This window comes from Erpetoichthys calabaricus, chromosome 4, assembly GCF_900747795.2.
Source record: "Erpetoichthys calabaricus chromosome 4, fErpCal1.3, whole genome shotgun sequence".
NCBI classification, from domain to species: Eukaryota; Metazoa; Chordata; class Cladistia; order Polypteriformes; family Polypteridae; genus Erpetoichthys; species Erpetoichthys calabaricus.
The window spans coordinates 271,612,618-271,633,903 of record NC_041397.2 but is presented as its reverse complement, the minus strand read 5'-3'; the positions used below and the strand labels follow the sequence as shown (position 1 = coordinate 271,633,903).

Sequence of the window (21,286 nt, the reverse complement as noted above, 5' to 3'; positions counted from 1 at the left end):
TAGCATTTAGCTTACCAACGCCACTCGATAAGTTATTCACTTTGTTGTCGTTGAAATGTTCAATTTTATCTCATTTTTTAATAAAAAAAATGTTACGATCAGGAGTTGAACTTTGCACCCCTAAAATATTGGGTCACCACCCCTACCACTGAGTCACCAAAGCCAAACTGAGCAATCTGATTAGATGGAGGCACCAGTCACACACACAGATGGTAGTGTTTTATTAAACAGTATAGATATGGCACATTTTTGTACATGAAAGCAGCACAAAATGTTTACAATATTAGTAACTGAACATAGTTGCAAAAAGAAAAGTAAAAACTAAAGAACTGTTATTTGTAACAGTAGAGAGTAGAGGGAGGACAGGAACATAAAAACTCAGAAAATATTCCTGTTGGGTTCCAACGTCAAAAGACCACCCAGAGTCCACTGGACTTTCTATGGCCCATGAATAAGTCACAATTAACCGTTTACTCTTCCGCTTCCAGCATCTCTGGTGTCTGCAGCATACCTAGACCACAGAGTACCAAAAAAAACAAAACAGAAAAAACCTATTGATTAGTGACTAGCCTATAAAACAGCAGGTAGAATTAAATTCAAAGAAAACAACTAATTTCCTTCATCCCTATGTATGAAGGAATGGTAGTGATTTTTGATCGTTTTGAGTTTTATCTACTTTATTAATCCCCAAGAGGAGTTAGTGATGCTAGTAATTTCTTAAGTGATCATGAAAGCTAGATTAAAAAGATGGATTTTAGTGTTCAGCTATTTTTCTGTAGAGTTGTATCTCAATTGTATCGGAATATTGACAATTAAAAATGAGTTGAACAGACACAGTGCAAGAGACATGGAATGCTGAAGGACAGCAGCTAGTTAAGTGGTATCAACTTGTGTGCTTATTATCAAATAATGGTTTGAGGCGATTTCACATTAGATGACTTTTCCAGCAATTTTTAGTCAAACCCTCTGATTTATGTAACCTTAACAAATGGGATGCATTTGATGGTACACTGCAATTAAGTCCATCATCTAGTCTGACATGCCTTGTGACTCACTGTAAATAGTGCACATCTTGCACTCACAAAATTGTGTCTTTAGTTGTAGGGGTGAGCTGTGTGTGCATGCATGCTGACAACGAATTAATGTTTTCCCAGAATGCAGTGATGAGGAGTAAGGAACATGCATGTTTTGGACTTAGCAAACAGAGCAGAACCTCATATTTCTGATATTGTTGTGTTTCACATATCACAACAGAAGGGTTGAGACTGCAGCTAAACTCACCATAGCTTTTAACCTTTTGTACAGTGCTGGCTCCATCAGGCAATATGTTATAGGCTGTCAGAAATGGAGGCAAGCATGTCACCATATGTGACATGCCCAGCAATTTTCATTTGTGTAAACGTGGTCCAGTGATGAGATCAGCAGCTGCAGTCAGCAAGTCTGACATACACGCATAATTGAAGTCATGTAATGTAACATCAGCTTTAAATAACCTGATTAACAAAGAGCAATATGTTAAATCGCAATGGAAAAAGAATGGATGCATCTCCCCTAACACAGATAAATGCTTTCCCCATCCAGTAATCATTTAGCATAACTAGGTTGTAATTTTCTGGGGTAAAACAAGAAAATATGGAACCTGATTGCCTAATTAATTACAGATTCCAATTAAAAGAACCTTAAAACTCTTGTGTTAATGGAATGAGGTATTAAGCTCCATGCCACCATTGTGCCCAAAACCTATTGACCTTCAATGCAATGCTTTAACCAGTACTTCACATCATTAATATAAATGAACAAATGCTGGGTGGAAAGAAGTTTACTGTTGTTAATGTGCTACAAATGTGTTTTGAGCTTGCTAACATGATTTAAAATATATAGACTGATTGCAACATTTATATTCATCCAGTTCATTGTATCAGTTCTCCTAACTCTTGCAAAATTTGGTTAGATTAGATTAATGTTATTATTCCCAATTTGGAAATGTAGATGCATACAGCAGTGAAACCATAAAAAAACAAAGATACAGATTCACAGGACAAATAATACAATCAATGAATAAAATGATAAATTAATAAATGCATACTCTGTACAAATAGCTATAGTATTTAGTCTGGGACTAAATAGTATCAGGTCAGGTTTTTAAGGTCCCCAAAGTTCTGCTATCTACTATTACTACTTAATATTCCATGTATCTATGGTTTTACATGTGAAAAAAACTTAGTAAAGTTTCTGCAAAATTCACCCTTACCAAGTTTCCATATATGGCCCCCATGTATCAGCTGGAATCCTCTGTACTAATTCTCCTCAAAATTTTAGATACTTCTATCAAGTCACCCTTTAGGGCCATTTGCTTAGACTAAAATGTTCAACTCCTTCAAATCTCGTAACTCATGAACAACAATCATTCAATCAGTAAACTTGCTCTAGCTTTGTTATATCTTGTTGGTAATACAGAGACTAGAACTGCACACAGTATTCTAGATGAGGCCTCCCAAGCAGTTTTTCCCACACACAGAAAATTTACCAGGGAGACCGTGCTACAGTATTTTCCAGCATCACGGGTGCAGCAAATTATGTAAATAATGAAAATCCATAGCCTTAACATGGTCAGGGTGTTTATTTATTACATGTATTGTGTAAAACCCTCAAATCAAGTGATTTATTCAGCTACATAACATACATGTCTTTGGACAAAGAAGGAACACTGAAGTCTCTGGACACAACCTTTATAATGTAGAATTTTGATAATTAATAATCAATTATACACCCACACAGGAGGACATCATAATAATGTGAAATTTGAAAAAGAGATTTTAACTTGGTTAATTAATTATCAATTTTGCTTTTGGTAATACAGGTAATTAATCAAATAATTCAGTAAGGCTCCTGCTTTATTTACACCTTACTTGTGTCTGCTGTAGGAGGTGAGTCTCTGGCCTTTAGACTTTATTCTATGTGACTGAAGCACACTTGTTTTAAGAAACAGAATGATACAATTTATTGATAAATGCAATGGTTATAAAAGTACGATAAATGTATATATTTGTAGACAGATAAGACTAGACGGACAAATGTATAAAATATTGGCTGGCCTTTTACTGCTATTTAGAGTTCTACTTTTCTTGGCACACATAAATAGTTTTACGATACCAAGTCTTTAAAGATAATGTCTAATGTTGTGTTTAGTTGTTGCTTTGTTGTTGGTCCAGATTCAAGTGGAATGATTCCTAATGTGTTGGAGTGCATTCATTCTCTTTGCTCTGTGATCCTTGTTAGTTATGTGCTGCTGCTTTCTCAGCTTGCCTGCTGCCTTATTTTGCCACTTCATAGGAAAAAGGCATTACTCACTATGGGCCAAGAGTTTAGATGTTGAACTTTCCTTCTTGAAATAATGGCTTCTCTGACTGCTCACTTTGTGAACTTGAAGCTGAAACCCAGTCTGTCAAGCCAAAGCAGTGTGCCAAAAGGGCTGTCCAAGGATGAGCGGCTCATAGCTTTAGTTCTAGAAAAGATTTTGGAAAATCATTTTGGGAATGATTTTCCCCTGGGAAGTGCCCCTGGGAAGAGTCCCTGAGTTCTCTAGGATTCCCTAGAGGAGTTCAGTGTGTTCAATTCACAATTCTCTAAGCTTCACTTTCCTTCTCCCCATTCTCTGTCATTCTTTGCTTCATCTCACTACTTTGAGAGATGGGGTACATGTGGTTTTAAAGGAAGTTTGTACCTTCTCCTGATTGGATTACAATCACTTTCAGTTACAAAATCAGCATCATGTCATAGGCAAGTTCTTCTGTCCATCTTAGTTGTCATCCTTTAAATTACAGGTCTTTGTGTTTGCTTGAGTCCATTTTGCACTTTCTGGCTCAAGATGTCTGTAGAGGGGCCGCTGTAGAGATGTCAGTGCACCTCTGATTTACACCTTTATTATCAAATAAAGTGCAGACAGACCCTGGTACACGCTGGAGTTTCAGTCACTTAGTTTGGAATGCAAGTGGGGAAAGGCACAGCTGGATGCCTCCATCCCTGTTAAATCTGCTTTTTTAACAGACCTGGTGTCCACAAACGCCTAGCAGAATAGGCAATATCCACTTTATCCTACAAAACCCAGCATATCTCAATGTCTCTTCCAAACTAGTCTTATTCATTATACAACCCCAATTCAAAAAATGTTGGCATAGTATGGGAAATGCAAATAAAAAAACGCAGTAATTCTTAAATTTACTTTGACTTTTATTTCAATTCAGATAGTAAGAACCCAAGATATACGAGTATCAGATTTTGTCTGGTCAACTTCATTTAATTTGTTAATATACTGTACATCTATTCCTGTATTTCAGGCCTTAAACACATTCCAAAAAAAGTTGGAGCAATAAAGCATATCCTGCTTTGTAATGCAGCCATTCCTTCTCAAACACTTAAAAGACATTTTGGCACTGGGGATACCAAGCAATGAAGTGGTTCAGGTGTTATTTTGTCCCATTCTTCCTGTAAGCACGTCTTAAGGTGTGCAACAGTATGGGGTTGTCATTGTCTCATTTTTCAATTTAAAATTCTCCACATCTATTGAGGACAGGTAAGGACTGCAGGCAGGCAGGCCAGTCCAGTACCTGTACCCTCTTCCTCCGCAGCTGTGCCTTTGTAGTGTGTGCAGAATGTGGTTTTGCATTATTTTCTTAAAAAATGCTTGGATATCCCTGGAAAAGATGTCATCTTGAAGGCAGCATATGTTGTTCTAAAATCTTAATGTACATTTCTGCATTAATTCTGCCATCACAGAAGTATTAATTACCTTTGTCAAGTGCACTGCACAACCCCATACCATGACAGACTCTGACTTTTGGACTTGTTACTGATAACAGTCCGGATGGTCCTTTTCGATTTTGCCATCCATTTCTTCCACAAAATAGCTATTGAAGAGTGATAGTTCTTGATGCAGTGCTGCCTGAGGGATCGGAGATTACTGGTGTTCAGCTTAGGCTTGTGCCCTTGCCCTTTACTCACTGGAATTCTTCCAGATTCCGTGAATTGTTTAATAATATTATGCACTGTAGAGGGAGAAATATACAAATCCTTTCCAATCTTTCTTCGAGGAACATTGTTTTTAAACATTTCAATAATTTTCTCATGCATTTGTTGACAGACTGGATATCCTCTGTTCATCTTTGCTTCTCAAAGAATTAACCTTTCGTGGGTAGTGTTTTTGTATCAAATCATGATTACAATCACCTGTTGACATCACCTGTTTTAAATCACATCATTATTTAATTATTTTACCAAATTTCTGGTCCAAATTTGCCCCATTCCAACTTTTTTTGGAATGTGTCGCAGGCCTGAAATTCTGGAATGGCTGTATATTAACAAACAAAATGAAGTTGACCAGACAGAATATGAAATATCTTGCATTCGTACTGTCTGCTATGAAATAAAAGTCAAAGTAAATTTCAGAATCATTGCATTTTTTTTGTTTTTTTTTCATACCATCCCAGCTTTTTCTGATTTGTGGTTGAAGGGTTGTATCTATGCAAGCAGCAAAAGGGTAACTCAACTTTTAGTAAGTATATATACTGTATGTTGTCAATGCTATCAGCATTTTTTTTACTTTACTGTATATTGAGTTGTTGTTGGAGGCATGTAAACTACATCATAGCTTCATGTTCCGGTAACAGAACAACCAAAACTTTGTCTTGGTTTCACACAGGCTCTTCAGAAACTTTGATTGCGCAAGACACAACTTCACATTTACAGCATACTGTGTGTATTTTTTAACAGAATCCCAATGCAGGTTTATTTCGTACTTCATCTTAACATTCTTCTCATAATGCCTGTTACTTGGGAATGTACTTATTGTACATAACACGTGTTTGTAAAAAGAAAGAAGAAAAACCAATAAGTAATGACTTGAATGTTATAAAGTCTTTGTGTGTCATTGCAACAACAATTTTAGTCATTACATATTGATAGAATTTTTTTAAATTAAAAATTCCCTGTGTAAATTAATTATTCATTATTTGTTAACTTATTTATTTTATTTAACTGTTGTTTAATAATGCTATTAAAAATAATTGGAAGGATCCAGTTTTCTTTGTTTTTTAAATCATCCAGGATGGCACCGCTCCCAAGTGTGTTTTATCCCTTGTAATCTAAACAATGCACTATATGCTGTACCTTTACATCTTGTTGGTCTTCTTAATCACTTCTATGTTCTGTCAGGATGTGGACACTGACAAGTCCATTTGATCGCCTAACTTACAGTGCATTGGAAAGTATTCACAGCGCATCACTTTTTCCACATTTTGTTATGTTACGGCCTTATTCCAAAATGGATTAAATTAAAACGTGAAAAAAGTTTACTTGATTTTTTGCAAATTTATTAAAAATAAAAAAATTGAGAAAGCACATGTACATAAGTATTTAAAGCCTTTGTCATGAAGCTCAAAATTGAGCTCAGGTGCATCCTGTTTCCCCTGATCATCCTTGAGATGTTTCTGCAGCTTAATTGGAGTCCACCTGTGGTAAATTCAGTTGATTGGACATGATTTGGAAAGGCACACACCTGTCTATATAAGGTCCCACAGTTGACAGTTCATGTCAGAGCACAAACCAAGCATGAAGTCAAAGGAATTGTCTGCAGACCTCCGAGACAGGATTGTCTCGTGGCACAAATCTGGGGAAGGTTACAGAAAAATTTCTGCTGCTTTGAAAGTCCCAATGAGCACAGTGGCCTCCATCATCCGTAAGTCGAAGAAGTTCGAAACCACCAGGACTCTTCCTAGAGCTGGCCGACCATCTAAACTGAGCGATCGGGGGAGAAGGGCCTTAGTCAGGGAGGTGATCAAGAACCCGATGGACACTCTGTCAGAGCTCCAGAAGTCCTCTGTGAAGAGAGGAGAACCTTCCAGAAGGACAACCATCTCTGCAACAATCCACTAATCAGGCCTTTATGGTAGAGTGGCCAGACGGAAGCCACTCCTTAGTAAAAGGCACATGGCAGCCCGCCTGGAGTTTGCCAAAAGGCACCTGAAGGACTCTCGGATCATGAGAAAGAAAATTCTCTGGTCTGATGAGACAAAGATTGAACTCTTTGGTGTGAATGCCAAAGGAGGAAACCAGGCACCACTCATCACCAGGCCAATACCATCCCTACAGTGAAGTATGGTGGTGGCAGCATCATGCTGTGGGGATGTTTTTCAGCAGCAGGAACTGGGAGACTAGTCAGGATAAAGGGAAAGATGACTGCAGCAATGTACAGAGACATCCTGGATGAAAACCTGCTCCAGAGCGCTCTTGACCTCAGACTGGGGCGACAGTTCATCTTTCAGCAGGACAACGACCCTAAGCACACAGCCAAGATATCAAAGGAGTGGCTTCAGGACAACTCTGTGAATGTCCTTGAGTGGCCCAGCCAGAGCCCAGACTTGAATCCGATTGAACATCTCTGGAGAGATCTTAAAATGGTTGTGCACCGACGCTTCCCATCCAACCTGATGGAGCTTGAGAGGTGCTGCAAAGAGGAATGGGTGAAACTGGCCAAGGATAGGTGTGCCAAGCTTGTGGCATCATATTCAAAAAGACTTGAGGCTGTAATTGCTGCCAAAGGTGCATCAACAAAGTATTGAGCAAAGGCTCTGAATACTTATGTACTGTACATGTGATTTCTCAGTTTTTTTATTTTTAATAAATTTGGAAAAACCTCAAGTAAACTTTTTTCACGTTGTCATTATGGGGTGTTGTGTGTAGAGTTCTGAGAAAAAAAATGAATTTAATCCGTTTTGGAATAGGGCTGTAACATAACAAAATGTGGAAAAAGTGATGCGCTGTGAATACTTTCTGGATAAATTGTATAAGGTGTACATTCATGTTTCAGTGTCTCATTGTGTATTCATATTTACCATTTTTAATTTCTACATGTAATACTTTACATTTATTTGCATTCAGTTTTGCCACCATGTCTGAAGTTGCCAGTTCTGTAGATTGTTAATTTCAACTGTGATTTACACATTAATGTGACACAGGTGCAATTTGTTGAGGATTCCTAAAGAATTTGTTTCTTTTTGTGTCTCCACAAACAGGGGCTGTTAAAAGAAAAAAGCATTAAGGGAGTAAAAAACTGTTCTGCCATTCTGAAGGTTACATGTAGAAGGGATTCTGCACTAGATGTTTGTTGAAAAGATTCTGTATGGATATGAGATCTTCATCAAAGGGGAGAACATTGACTGTGATAAAAATGATGTAATTGTGATTCTGAAACTAGCAAGTGTCATCTACTCATAAGGTCAAAGAGTGTTTTTTACACATGGGCTGCCCCCTTCAAGAATTAAGCCATTGTGAAAAGCTGATTGTTGGACAGTTGCGTGAAGAAATAGTATGCACATTTATTTTTATATTAAAAGTTTTTTTTTTTTTATAGTAGGAAGCCATGTTTTCAGAATTGTAAGAAAAAGTTGAAAGCTGCAGCAAAAGACCTAAGACTAGCTGGGGTGTATTCAGTAATTATATAGTAAATAACTGTTTTTTTTCTTTATAACACATTACAATAGAAGTCAACGTTTAACCATAACCTGAAATCCAAGCATTGTAATAAATTTGCCAATCATTTAAACCATTAGAAAATGTTGTTAGGATCAAATACCAGTACACAGTTTGCTTCAATAAAGTAACAACAACAAATAGCAAATACCTAATTATACACATTAAAAAGAATTCAGTGTTTAAGGAAGTTACAGCACATTGTCTGGTGAAGAAGTAAAGATTGCTTTCGTGGAGTTTGGTGTCCTACAGGTGTGCCAGCTTATCGAAAATAACCCACCATAAATCAGCTTCTGTAACCTCAAAATACCTTCAGCATGCAGGGAAAAATAAGTCGGCTAACTTTGTTTAAGTTTTTTTCCCTACTGTGCAAAGGTATGTGGTTTACCAGAACAATATGGTAAAAGTGGACGTTTCCTTATGCAAATATCATAACTTCGGTTTTATTGAAACTGTGCTTTACTGTTTTAAATTTTACAGATGTTTATCTTCGCTATTTAAGAGTTTTACGCTGTAAAGTTAACATTGATTTTTTTAAGTGAACTGTAATGTATCAGTAAATGGTATGTAGCATATTTTGAAGGTAGAAAAATATCGATTTTACAGAACTTGGCCATCAAAAATAATAAAGTGTGTTGTTTAAGATATACAGGTAATTTGCAGTAGAATTTAAGGTAACTTTATTTTTTTCAGAAAAGTTATATTACTTTCACCATTCACAGTATTTTTACTTTTAAATGTACTTACATTTTTTTACAGTGTATGTGAATCATGATTTTATCTATGATCAATTTATCAAAAAATATATTTCAGAATGGATTCAAATCAAAATAGACACCCCCCATCAGTCAATACTGCAATCTTTAGACAATGTTGCAAGGATCTAAATCAGAAGGTGCCATGACATTACCAGCCTTTCAGTTTTATTTACTAGTTATTAATTATCATATTGTAGGGCCTGCGGTGGGTTGGCACCCTGCCCAGGGTTGGTTCCCTGCCTTGTGCCCTGTGTTGGCTGGGATTGGCTCCAGCAGACCCCCATGACCCTGTGTTCGGATTCAGCGGGTTGGAAAATGGATGGATGGATGGATGGATATTGTAGGGCTGTGGAAGGAATCAGAAAATAACCAAACCGATCTGATAGGTTAGTTTTGGAAAGAAATTATTTTTTAAAATTCTCCTTGTATATTTTGATTTGAACTTTAGCCATCAATAACTATTGCCAATTTACTAGTAACCCACTTGCTTAAATTATGGAAGGAGTGCAGAAAACACTTTAAGGCAGAAGTTCTATTCTCAGCTTCTTCAGTGCGTATCATAAATTTATAGCCTTCATTAACTAACTATACTGTGTATAAAATTCTAAGGTTTGTCTGTCTGTCATGCAAAAACTTATGAACCACGGGTCTTGAACCTTAATCTTGATTTTAAATGAGAGCGTATGATGTAATATGTGGTCCTGTAGCAAAAAAAGCTGAAGGTGTGGCCTACCCTGGCAACTTAATTGGACATTAAGTCCAGGAAAAGAACAGTAACAACATTTGCTAAGAATGATGTTCATTGCACAGGCTAATCAGTTGTGCATCAACTACAGGATACACATTGAAGGCGTGACAGACACGGTGAACTGCCTGCACAGACCATCGTCCACGTACTCCATGATAGTAGGAAGGAAAATGAAGCGCATCAGCCACCTTTTCTTCCAGGACCAGAGTTCCAAGTGTTTCCCAACAGTACTGAAGTCATGAAAGTAATTTGGTATACTGACTTACAGACCTATATGTTGATAGCTTATATCTGATGTGTTGCATGTTTACGTAGCACAGGCAATTAAGAAGTTCAATGTACTCTATATACATAACAATAATGACCCTACCATATACACTTTATAGACCCTATTAGCTGTGAGTTAAGTATATGGCAACAAACAACTTTTTATGTACGTTAGACATTTTGGTCAAAAGAACTTGCTTAACTTCCATAATCCCTCATTATTGCCTATGCTTACATATATTTTATCTACTAATGACAAAGATATTGATGGTATTTCTAGACTTTATCACATAATTTTTCACAGTGGTAGAAGATAGGGGGAAGAGAACCTCTGAGTCAAGGAAAGAAATTAAATAATTCATAATACACACTTGTAAGAAAATGTGTAAAGGAACCAGTGGAAGGGCATGGTTTAAGCCCATTCAGGGATGCTACATTAATGTAGGAGATGAAAGTGATTTTTACTTGGGCCCACCCTGTACCGCTGAATCAATGTAGGAAATTGTAACAGATTTCTTTTTCCATCACACAAGGGCATCAAATCAATGTAGTAAATGGTGCATGGACGTGAGAAAAGTAATTGATGGATGTTCAGTCAATCAGCTAATTAATTGTCTGTTTTGCCTATGACAATGCCAGTAATTAATTAAATAATTTGTTTGGGCTCTCACCTTATTTTCCTTGCCGTTCTTTCGGGGAGGTTACTCCCCCTCTTAGACTTGTGTCAAGGTAACTGAAGCACACTTGTTTTAAGAAACATAATAATACAATTTATTGATAAACACAAAGATTATATAAATATGACAGTGTTATTAGCAGGATTTGAACCCACTGCACTTTTTAAAACTGGATTTCTTTCCCTTGAGGAATAGTAAAAATCTTTTTTTCAGAATTTACTATCTCCATGTCTTATCTTTTGATTTCTTAATATACACTAGGAATGATCTCCTAGCAGTTTCTGGTCTATATAGATCTCTGAACTGAGTAGGGATGGGGTGTTACGTTTAGTCAAAGCTTTAAGTTATGTTAATTTCCTGTAGTGTTATTTTGAATACTGTACTCTTGATTGAAATGTGTTTTGCTTGTTGTGGTGTGGGTTTAAGTATAATACAATTCGCGGTCCCGTTTGTTTCGCATATACTGTATGAATGTGTAACTCTGATAACTTGTAAAAATAATGAACTCTGTAAAATGTCTTGAGAAGGAGCGTGCGTGCCCTTACAGTCGTGACTATAAAATTATTCAATATGTTAAAGGAACTTTTTTTTTTTCCAGAAACTGTAATTACAGTTGTCAGTCACCATGCCAGTAAAAACAGCTTGCAGCTATCTCGTGCTTTCGTTGGGATTCCACACTGGTGTCATTGCAGCGCGGGTGTGGTCGGGAAATTCCTTATATACAATACAAAAAGCTAGGGTTATCCCTCTCACCCATCACTTCATAAACGACTCGCAAACTGTCCTGAGCCGAGGTTTCGCTTTTAGTTTAGACATGAGCGTCTTTCTTATCTTTTCGATCTGTCTTCTGAAAGAAGGTGAGATTATTTTAGCAGTTGTAATGTTTTCTTGTACCTTGCTACTTGGGCGAACATGAAAAAATGACTGCTTTTAATTTACTGTAGACATTAGAGTATGAATAATCTTAAGATCATTGATAAGCCACATTTGTAATTAATGTTTGCCCCGCCTTTCAGGATTTGCAGCTGTGGTGGACACATCTGCAACGGTGGATGCGAGACTAAACGAAGACGTGGAGCTAGGATGTCGATTACAAGAGTCCAAGTCTATCAATCAGATCACCTGGCAGAAGATCACCGGAAGCGCTGTGAATAACCTGGCTACCTACAGCGAATACTTTGGGGCGAAAGTTTTGGAACCATACGAACAGCGAATAAACATTTCGACAGCATCTCTTAATGTAACATCGATCAGGATAAAAGGAGTGCGATCTGAAGATGAAGGATGTTACCGATGTTTATTCAGCGAATATCCGACTGGCTCTGTGACTGGGAAGACGTGTCTCGTAGTACATGGTGAGCAGGAGCATCGTCTAGTTAATATTTTAAGATGGGTGCAAGTGTGCTAAAAAAATATGCGTGAAGCTGTTGAATTATACCCGTTCAATTAAAAAAAATAACGTAGTGATAACTGCTGTTGCTATGCCTTCCATGGTGTGACAAAGTTCTTTTTCATTACATTAAATAATGTTTAATACAGCAGTCGGTTTGGACGTTTTGCTTATCGGTTACAAATTATGAGTGGCTTGACATCTTCTCCAGCGTAAATAAAATTAGAAATACAAAATAACGGGGAATTCAAGTTCTGCGGTGGGTTGGCACCCTGCCCAGGATTGGTTCCTGCCTTGTGCCCTGTGTTGGCTGGGATTGGCTCCAGCAGACCCCCGTGTCCCTGTGTTCGGATTCAGCGGGTTGGAAAATGGATGGATGGAATTCAAGTTAAATTTACAACGTTGTACTAAAGTGTTTACATGAATGTCAAACTCTTCTCGAAAGTGAAGATGATTTACAAAGCCTGCGGATTTCTGTTTCCTCCGAGCAGCCTTATTTAAATCAAAACATTCACAAAGGGACTTCAGTCCACTCTAACTATTTTGATGTGTGTCTAAAAAGTTGACTGCCTAGTACTTGCTGCTGATACATGCTACGTATTAGCCCGTTGCATAGAATCGTAAAATTGGACGGATACAAATACTGTAATAATGGCAGGGTGGCGCAGTGGCTGACTTTGCTGCCGCTCACCCCCAGGCGACGGACTTTGAATTCCGGTCAGATCGCCATCGATGTGGATTCAGAACATTCTTTTGCCATACAATAGACCAGAGCAGGGGTTCTAGCTGTCTTGCGGCCAGAAGCTTTAACGTCCTTTAGCCTTAAAACTGGATTTAGCTGGACCAGGCAATTTATTATTGTTAACGATGAAGAGGAGGATGTTGAAGATGATTATAGTGGCTAGCACTAGACAGGATGGGACTGCGCTTCTACCTTACGAATTGAGGGTCATGCGATTGGGGTTTTTGTACTTTCTTCTTGGTTTTCCCGTGGGATTACACCTCTTTTACGTCATATCGTTTAATTGTCGATGTTAAAATGGTATGGAGAATATAATACACAACAAAGCTGCCAGTATTATAATAACTCAAAGCATTAAAGTAACCCGTTAAGGTGCAAATATAGATTTTTTAAGGCACTGGGTATACTTTTATTCTCTTTGTCTTGTACACCTGGTGCCTGCATGCAAACTCATTACAAAAATGAAACAAATAAGGAAACGTCACGTACTTTTTCTGTTACTAATGGGTTTTTCATACGATGTGTGTGTACTACATTTCGAGAAGAGAAATGAAAGTGAGAAGGCCATTGCGACTTCTTGGAAATCCCATTTACTTTACCGAACGATGGCTGATATTTCACTTGCAGTCTTTTAGTGAATCTACGAAAACTCCTGGTGCCACTTAATGACTTTGTTTTTCCTCTTCAGAACTTTATGATATAACAACAAAATCCTCCAACATCTCTGCAACTGAAGACACATATTTCCTGATGTGCTCTGCCACCGGCAAGCCGGCTCCGGAGGTGTTCTGGAGAACATCTGAAAACAAAACTCTTACTGCAGAGGAGCAGCGCACTGATAACGGGAACGGGAGAGTGACGGTCATAAGCAACTTAACGTTAAAATACTCTGATGGTGTATACGGAGGAGTAGACTGCATAGTGAAGCATCCTGCACTACAGAATGCCGAAAGCAGACATTTCGTTCTACTGTACGAGAAAACAGGTATATTATTTTTGATTTTTACTTTGGCTTTCTAACTATTGTTGGTTTATTCTACCACCTATTGTTGTTTAAAATGAAATACTGCAGTACATAAGGATAACGATATTAACTGACTTAACCAAATATGTACATATAAGATGCAGCAAAAAATCTTTTGATAGAGTATTTAAAAATCCTTCTGGTTTTGTACCAGCCATTTTTTAATCTGTCAAAAATCCTTCCTTTTAAAACAGTACCTCATAATTTAAAGCTTGTTCTTCCCGTGTTCACATTTACATGTGCCAGAATGGTTCTTCAGAGCTATATCACGGGAATCATTTTTGGATGATAATCCCAGGAAGAATCATCATTTATTTAGATCTATAACAGACTCCCTATAGTAAATAAACATGATTAGATGGTAACAGATTTGTGAACTATGGCTCATGATTTTAACAGGACTCCCACTGCACATTTTTCTTTATCTTTCAGCTGCTCCTGTTAGGGGTTGCTACAGCGGATCATCTTTTTCCATATCTTACTGTTTTCTGCATCTTCCTCTGTTACACCCATCGTCTGTATGTCCACTCTTACCACATCCATAAATCTTATTTTAGGCCTGTTTTCCTCTTGCCAGGCAGCTCTATCTTTAACATCCTTTTCCCAATAAATCCAGCATCTCTCCTCTGCACATGCTCAAACCAATGCAATTTCGCCTCTCTGACCTTGTCTCCCAACCTTCCAACCTGAGCTGACCCTCTAATGTACTCATTACTAATCCTATCCATCTTCATCACACCCAATGCAAATCTTAGCATCTTTAACTCTGCCACCTCCAGCTCTGTTTCCTGCTTTCTGGTCAGTGCCACTGTCTCTAACCCATATAACAAAGTTGTTCTCACAACTGTCCTGTAGACCTTCCCTTTCACTCTTGCTGATACCCGTCTGTCACAAATTACTCCTGATACTGTTGTCCACTAATTCCACCAATCTTTTTCACCTCTTTTCCACAATCCCCATTACTCTGTACTGTTGATCCCAAGTATTTAAACTCATCCACCTTCGCCAACTCTACTCCCTACATCCTCACCATTCCACTGACCTTCCTCTCATTCAAACACATGTATTCTATCTTGTTCTATCTTGTTCCTACTGGCCTTCTTTCTTCTCCTCTCTAGAGCATATTTCTATCTCTCCATGGTCTCCTCAGCCTGCTCCCTACTCTTACTACAGATCACAATGTCCTCAGCAAACATCATAGTCCATAGTCTGTCAACCTGTCCATCACCATTGCAAATAAGAAAAGGCTCAGAGCCAATTCCTGATGTAATCCCACCTCCATGTTGAATGCATCTGTCACTCCTATCGTACACCTCACCACTGTCACACTTCCCTCGTACATATCCTGTACAACTCTTACATACTTCCCCGCCACTCCTGACATCCTTATACAATACCATAACTCCTGTCAAGGCACCTTGTAATTTGCTTTTTCCAGGTTTTTCAGGTCCACAAAGACACAATGCAACTACTTCTGGCCATATCTGTCTTTCTACATCAACACCCTCAGAGCAAACATTGCATCTGTGGTGCTCTTTCCTGGCATGAAACCATACTGCTGTTCACTAGTCCTCACCTCACTTCTTAACCTAGCTTGCACTACTCTTTCCCATAACTTCATGCTGTGGCTCATCAATTTTATCCCCCTGTAGTTACTACAGCTTTGCACATCCCCCCCTTATTCTTAAAAATCAGCACCAGTACATTTCTTCTCCATTCCTCAGGCATCCTCTCACTTTCCAAGATTCCATTAAACAATCTGGTTAAAAACTTCACTGCCATCTCTCCTAACCACCTCCATGCTTTCAAATTTATGTCATCTGAACCTACAGCTTTTCCATTCTTCATCCCCTTCATAGCTGTCCTTACATCCTCCATGCTAATCCGTTGCACTTCCTGATTCACTTTCTCCACATCATCTAACCTTATCTCTCTCTCATTCTCTTCATTCATCAACCTCTCAAAGTACTCTTTCCATCTGCTCAACACACTCTCCTCGTATCAATCTTTATACTTTATCACTCTACCCTGCTGCACGTCTTTCCTAGCTTGGTTCCTCTGTCTAGCCAATCAGTGTATACAGTTGTGTATATAGTTGTGTATACAGCAATCAAAAAAAAATTAATAATAAAAATAAAACAAAGAGGAGGAGTGGCATCTTTGCTGTCATAATGAGAACTAGTTTGGCAGTTAACAATGCAGTACCAGTTAGCAAGACACCTATTTTATTCAAATGTAGCCTCATCTGCTGATGCTGCATCTGGAACCAGGAAAATCCGGGTCATGGATCATAGGAGTGATGGGTCACACGGGTCATGGGTCACAAAACATGACCCGCTGTCAGCCCTGATCATCAGTAGAATGACTTGTCTACAGGTATAAAATAAGAGTTTGTGTCACAAATTGTATTTCTTATATCTTGCTGCAATCTTTTTACCAAGTGTGTACACTTAAAACTAATAGTTCTGTAATGGCAATGTAACAGGAAAACTAGTAACTAGAAATATGCCACCATGCAATATCTGCAAACATTAAACATAAGCATTTGTGTCAACAGACAGCAGTAAATGAGAAGAATGGAATTCTGCATAAACAAGAGCTGGGAAAATTTGTTGTTGTTGTTGGTGTGTGTGTGTTTAACACAAATTCTTTTTTTATTTAAACCTACATTTTACTTAGCAAAGTATATGCTGGCACTAAACGCTGCATTTCTGAGAAATTGTATAATGTTTTAGCACTCCTGGTCATCAAAGAGCAATATACAGGACAATTTCTGGAAACAAAAGGCCATTTAATGATGTTTAAATGGGCATGTCTGAAGGTTTGACAAATTAAATACATTTACATGTGCATATAAAACACATACTATTGCTAGGTTTCTTAGAAAAGTACAACAACTTCAGCTGTTCATTTCTAACCTAAAATGAAAATTAATGGATTAAAAGATGTTGTGGTGAAATCACATTCATTAATAAATATTAAAAAGGGAAAGAATTGGCCACTGACTATTATCATGGATGGAATGAAACCATACAGTCATATTTGTCAGAAACAGATTTTCTGAGAAGCTGTTAGTGGTCTATTGTTATCTACTGATGCATTTGTCATTATGTCCCATTATTTAAAATTTGCTAAATTTATGTGTAATGAAGTTAGTATTTGTGGAAGTACTAAGAACCAGTCTTATGTCAAGTCAATTATACAATTTTCTTTTTCCATGGCTGTTAATGTGAAGAGGAAACAACCCAATCCTTAAAATCTGACTTTTTTAATCAATAACTGGATAAAGTACTTAAAGTACTTTTATTTTCGTAGTGCTTTGTACCAAAATGTTAAAGTAAAACTTATAGCAAACAACACTGGAGATCAATAATAGGGTACCTTGTAGTTTGGCAGAACTATAAAGACACTTTGTACTGAAATGGAATAAACATTAATTTTGCATTTAATTGTACAGTACTGTATACATTATGAAAGTTTTTAATCAATCAGAAGCAGTTGGTTCACTTTACCACATTAATGGTTTAGAGCACTGTAAAATATTGTTTAATGTAATTTGTTTGTTAACACTGTATATAGATTTTTAAAAAGTAAATGTATTCTATTAAACAGTACTTCATCTTTTTTTCTTTAGATGAACCAGCGAAAAAGCAAGGCTCATATTTAGTAGAAGTTGTAATCTTCTCTATTTTTGGAGCAGTTGTTCTCTACTGCATATACAGATACAAAACGAAAGGTATGTTTGCTGTTTTACTTTTTACAAATCAATAATAAACTTAGAGTATGCTTTCATTGATGAACATAAATCAGTTACCCAAGCTAAACTGATTGTATCATAAATATTAATTCAGTATTATACTATAATATACTGTAACATTCATCCCTGTGCTTAACTCATTGCTATTCTTTGTTAATTTTTCTGAGTATTTAGGAGCATGGAGTCAGTCCAGTACAGTTTTTAATTTCTTAAACAGGAATATCTGTCCTAAATTATATGAAATCTGGGTATTTCTGGTAGCATATTGTGTTAAGGCTAGAATATAAAATTACTGCTCTCCACCTTTACAATACTTATAATTAACCTCTACTGTTGCATGGTACATAAGCTAATCAGACGTCAAACAAATTAATTTACAAAAACAGATGCTAAGTTTTAGTTTGCAAAAACATTTCAGATTATCAAACTGAAACCACATGAGTAACACTCATCTTATGTGCTGTTTAGTTACTAGTTTATACTGTGCATGGATTACAAACTAAATGAGTTTTGACATGACAGTGTGCCATTTCTTTCTCCTGCAGGAACAAATATACACAAGGAAATGATGGAAAGGAATCAGTGCGGTCCACTTTTCCGTGTCTGAAACAGTCTTGGCTGAATGGACATACAGTGGGGACATTTCAACATTTACTTCACTGAAATACACTACTTTTATTTATTTTATAAGGATATTTATTAAACAATGCAATCTTTTAGTGTGTATTATACAGTGTCATCAATTTACTTTCAAGTTTTTGCTAATTTCCTTTCAGTATATACATATTCAGATTCTAAGCTAGACATTTTATTGTTTGTGGGTAAAAGAGAAACTGTGCAGATCAAATGCCTTTGCTCTTTAGTTTGAGTGTGTCTTATAATTGTCTAATGTGAGAAATCTAGATTAATGTTTTTGGCAATGTTTACAATTCAGTTTTGAATATGTCAGTAATTGTTATAGTTATCTTATTTACATGTTTGCACAACTAAATCAACCTAGTATTATGAAGTACTGAGAAAGTGGTAATTGATAAATGTGAAGGAAGTGAAATTATCAGTAAATAATGGCAAAAAAAAGCCTTCTTTTGTGGTCAGTATGATACCTTACTAGCTAAAGAGCTGTAAATTGTAAGAGAGTATAGATAGATAGATAGAGAGTGAGTGAGTGAGTGAGCGAGAGAGCGAGCGAGCGAGCATGTACATACATATATACTTTATATGTCCAAAGGGGGGAATTCCCTTTAATTCCAAGTGACTCACTTCAGCTACCTTGGCTTCACTTGAACAAATATTGCACTGTATGTTTATAACGCTTTGAAATGAGGTTCACTGTGATGGCTGCTATATTCAATCAAGCCTGTTCTGTTACGGCTTGTTTTCTGTTATTTTGTTCAGGTCTGACGCAATGCTCTGTAAATTCAGTTAGTCACACGTGTTGTACAGTAGTTTTCTACCTCGATTCTTATATTGCACTTTTAAATATTGTGAATTATGTTGATGTAAATAAAATGTACATTTTGAAGTTATAAAAATAATAGACTACTACTAACCGAAAAGAGAATGCCACTTAAGTATTATATTATTCATAAAAAATCTGTTCACAAATATTTTACTCATGGCTTGCACAAGCCCTTGAAAGTGATCAAATGTAGCTTTGAATGCTAACACTTTGCAGTTGGGACTACCTTTAATGCCGCTATTCGTCAGCCATGCCATATACAAAAGTCTTAATAGTTTGTTTCGGTTTTACCAAACGCCAAGTGAAGTAGCCATTCCTGTGTTTCTACAGTGTGGTACATTAGTAGTTAGTGACTGTGTATTCTTAAAAATGACTTGTGAAGAAAGGCTTTATTTGGTCTTATCATTTGTTTTTATATTTGCTGGCCGTTTATGTAAGTTTGGATTGCTTAAAGACATTATGTCAGTCCACTCCAACCTGTCCAAAGTGAGATTACTCAAACAATATTTTTAATCCCTTATTCTTAAATGTATATTTATTTATCTTAATTGAAAACTATTTAAAAAAATACAGATTATTAAAAGGTTTTAATTATTGTCTTTTTGGCATTTATTGCTCTCTTCATTTTAATTAAAGGTATGGTAATACTTCTTCTTTAGAATGAATAGAAACTGTGTAAAGTATTAAATCAAAATTTTGATTAAACAAGTCCCAGACCAAATGCTTTTGGAAGTTAGTAGGGCATTAGGACAATGTTTTTGTAGCCCACATTTTAGAGAGAATCCTTATTTCTGTTTACTATTAACTAATGAAGTGTATTGCAGAATTAGATGAATAGTACTTTCTAAGTCAATAAGACCAAACAAAGCTTTTGTTCAGATCATGCTATTTAACTGTGGATGATTCAGATGCATTATATGTAAATAGAATTCCTACTTGAAAGTCATGCGCTTTCAATGAAGTTTGTTTTGTCTTTTTGTTCATGTATAAGGAAGTATTGTTTACTTGAAAAAACGAACAATTCATGCTGCTTGTGCAGTTTTTTTGTGTGGTAAATACAATTGCTTTTTTATTTTTCATACAAAGAATAAACATCTTTACATCATTTGAATTTTGACCCTTTTTTGAATGGCTCACTCCTTAAAGCTTATATGATTACCAGATCTTCTCCAGTCTAGCATCAACTAATTTCTCTCATGTTTTAGTAAGTTGCACAATACAGGAAAGGCATTTCAAGCCCTTTATTAAAATGAAGATAGTTTTACTAGCTAACCTTTTAGTTGATTTGGAGTTCATTGGCAATTACACAATCCAAAAGAAAGAACAACGACTAAGAAAGTTTACAAAATTACACTTAGCAGGCATTTGTTTTGCTTTAAAATGCAATTTTAGGGAGATTACATCTTTATTAAAACAGGTAATCATTTTTATGATTGCAAAATCACAGTTTATATTGGGTAAAGTAAATTTCTAAGTGTATTCATTTTTTTTATATAGTGTGTGTGTACCGTTGAAACAGTACTAGTATTTTGTTATATGATTCTTATTGTCAACCAGTAAGAGAATAAAGCAAGGACTGAATTTATAGTTATTTCAGTTGTAGAATTTTACCATTGTTTCTTACATTGTCAATTTTAAATATGAAACTAAAAACATACATTACTGGTAAGTCTGGTCACAAAACTAGAACAGGAACCAATAGTAGGTGGGAATTTATGCTATTGTAAATCATGCTAACACACACATGCTGATGCAGTTTAATCACGCCTGATGATGTACTTTCACAAAATCAAAATACATGCATATCTTTCAAACGTGATAAGAAACTGGAGTGCCTAGCCAAACATAAGCAGATTTGGGTAGAACACAAAAACCCCACGAGGGCAGTAGCTTATACTGAAAGTAAACTTGGATCCCTAGAGCTTGTATACTAATAAT

General features: G+C 36.6%; 1 protein-coding gene across 1 annotated transcript; it reads left to right on the top strand.

The window, feature by feature from the left end:
- The first annotated feature begins 11,709 nt into the window (after positions 1–11,709).
- On the top strand, positions 11,710–20,240 carry LOC114650890 (OX-2 membrane glycoprotein-like). Its single transcript, XM_028800798.2, has 5 exons — positions 11,710–11,833; positions 11,993–12,331; positions 13,797–14,093; positions 17,767–17,868; positions 18,435–20,240. Exons 1-5 carry the CDS (start codon positions 11,791–11,793, stop codon positions 18,494–18,496), a joined length of 843 nt encoding a protein of 280 aa, XP_028656631.1. The 5' UTR covers positions 11,710–11,790; the 3' UTR covers positions 18,497–20,240.
- Positions 20,241–21,286: the final 1,046 nt, after the last annotated feature.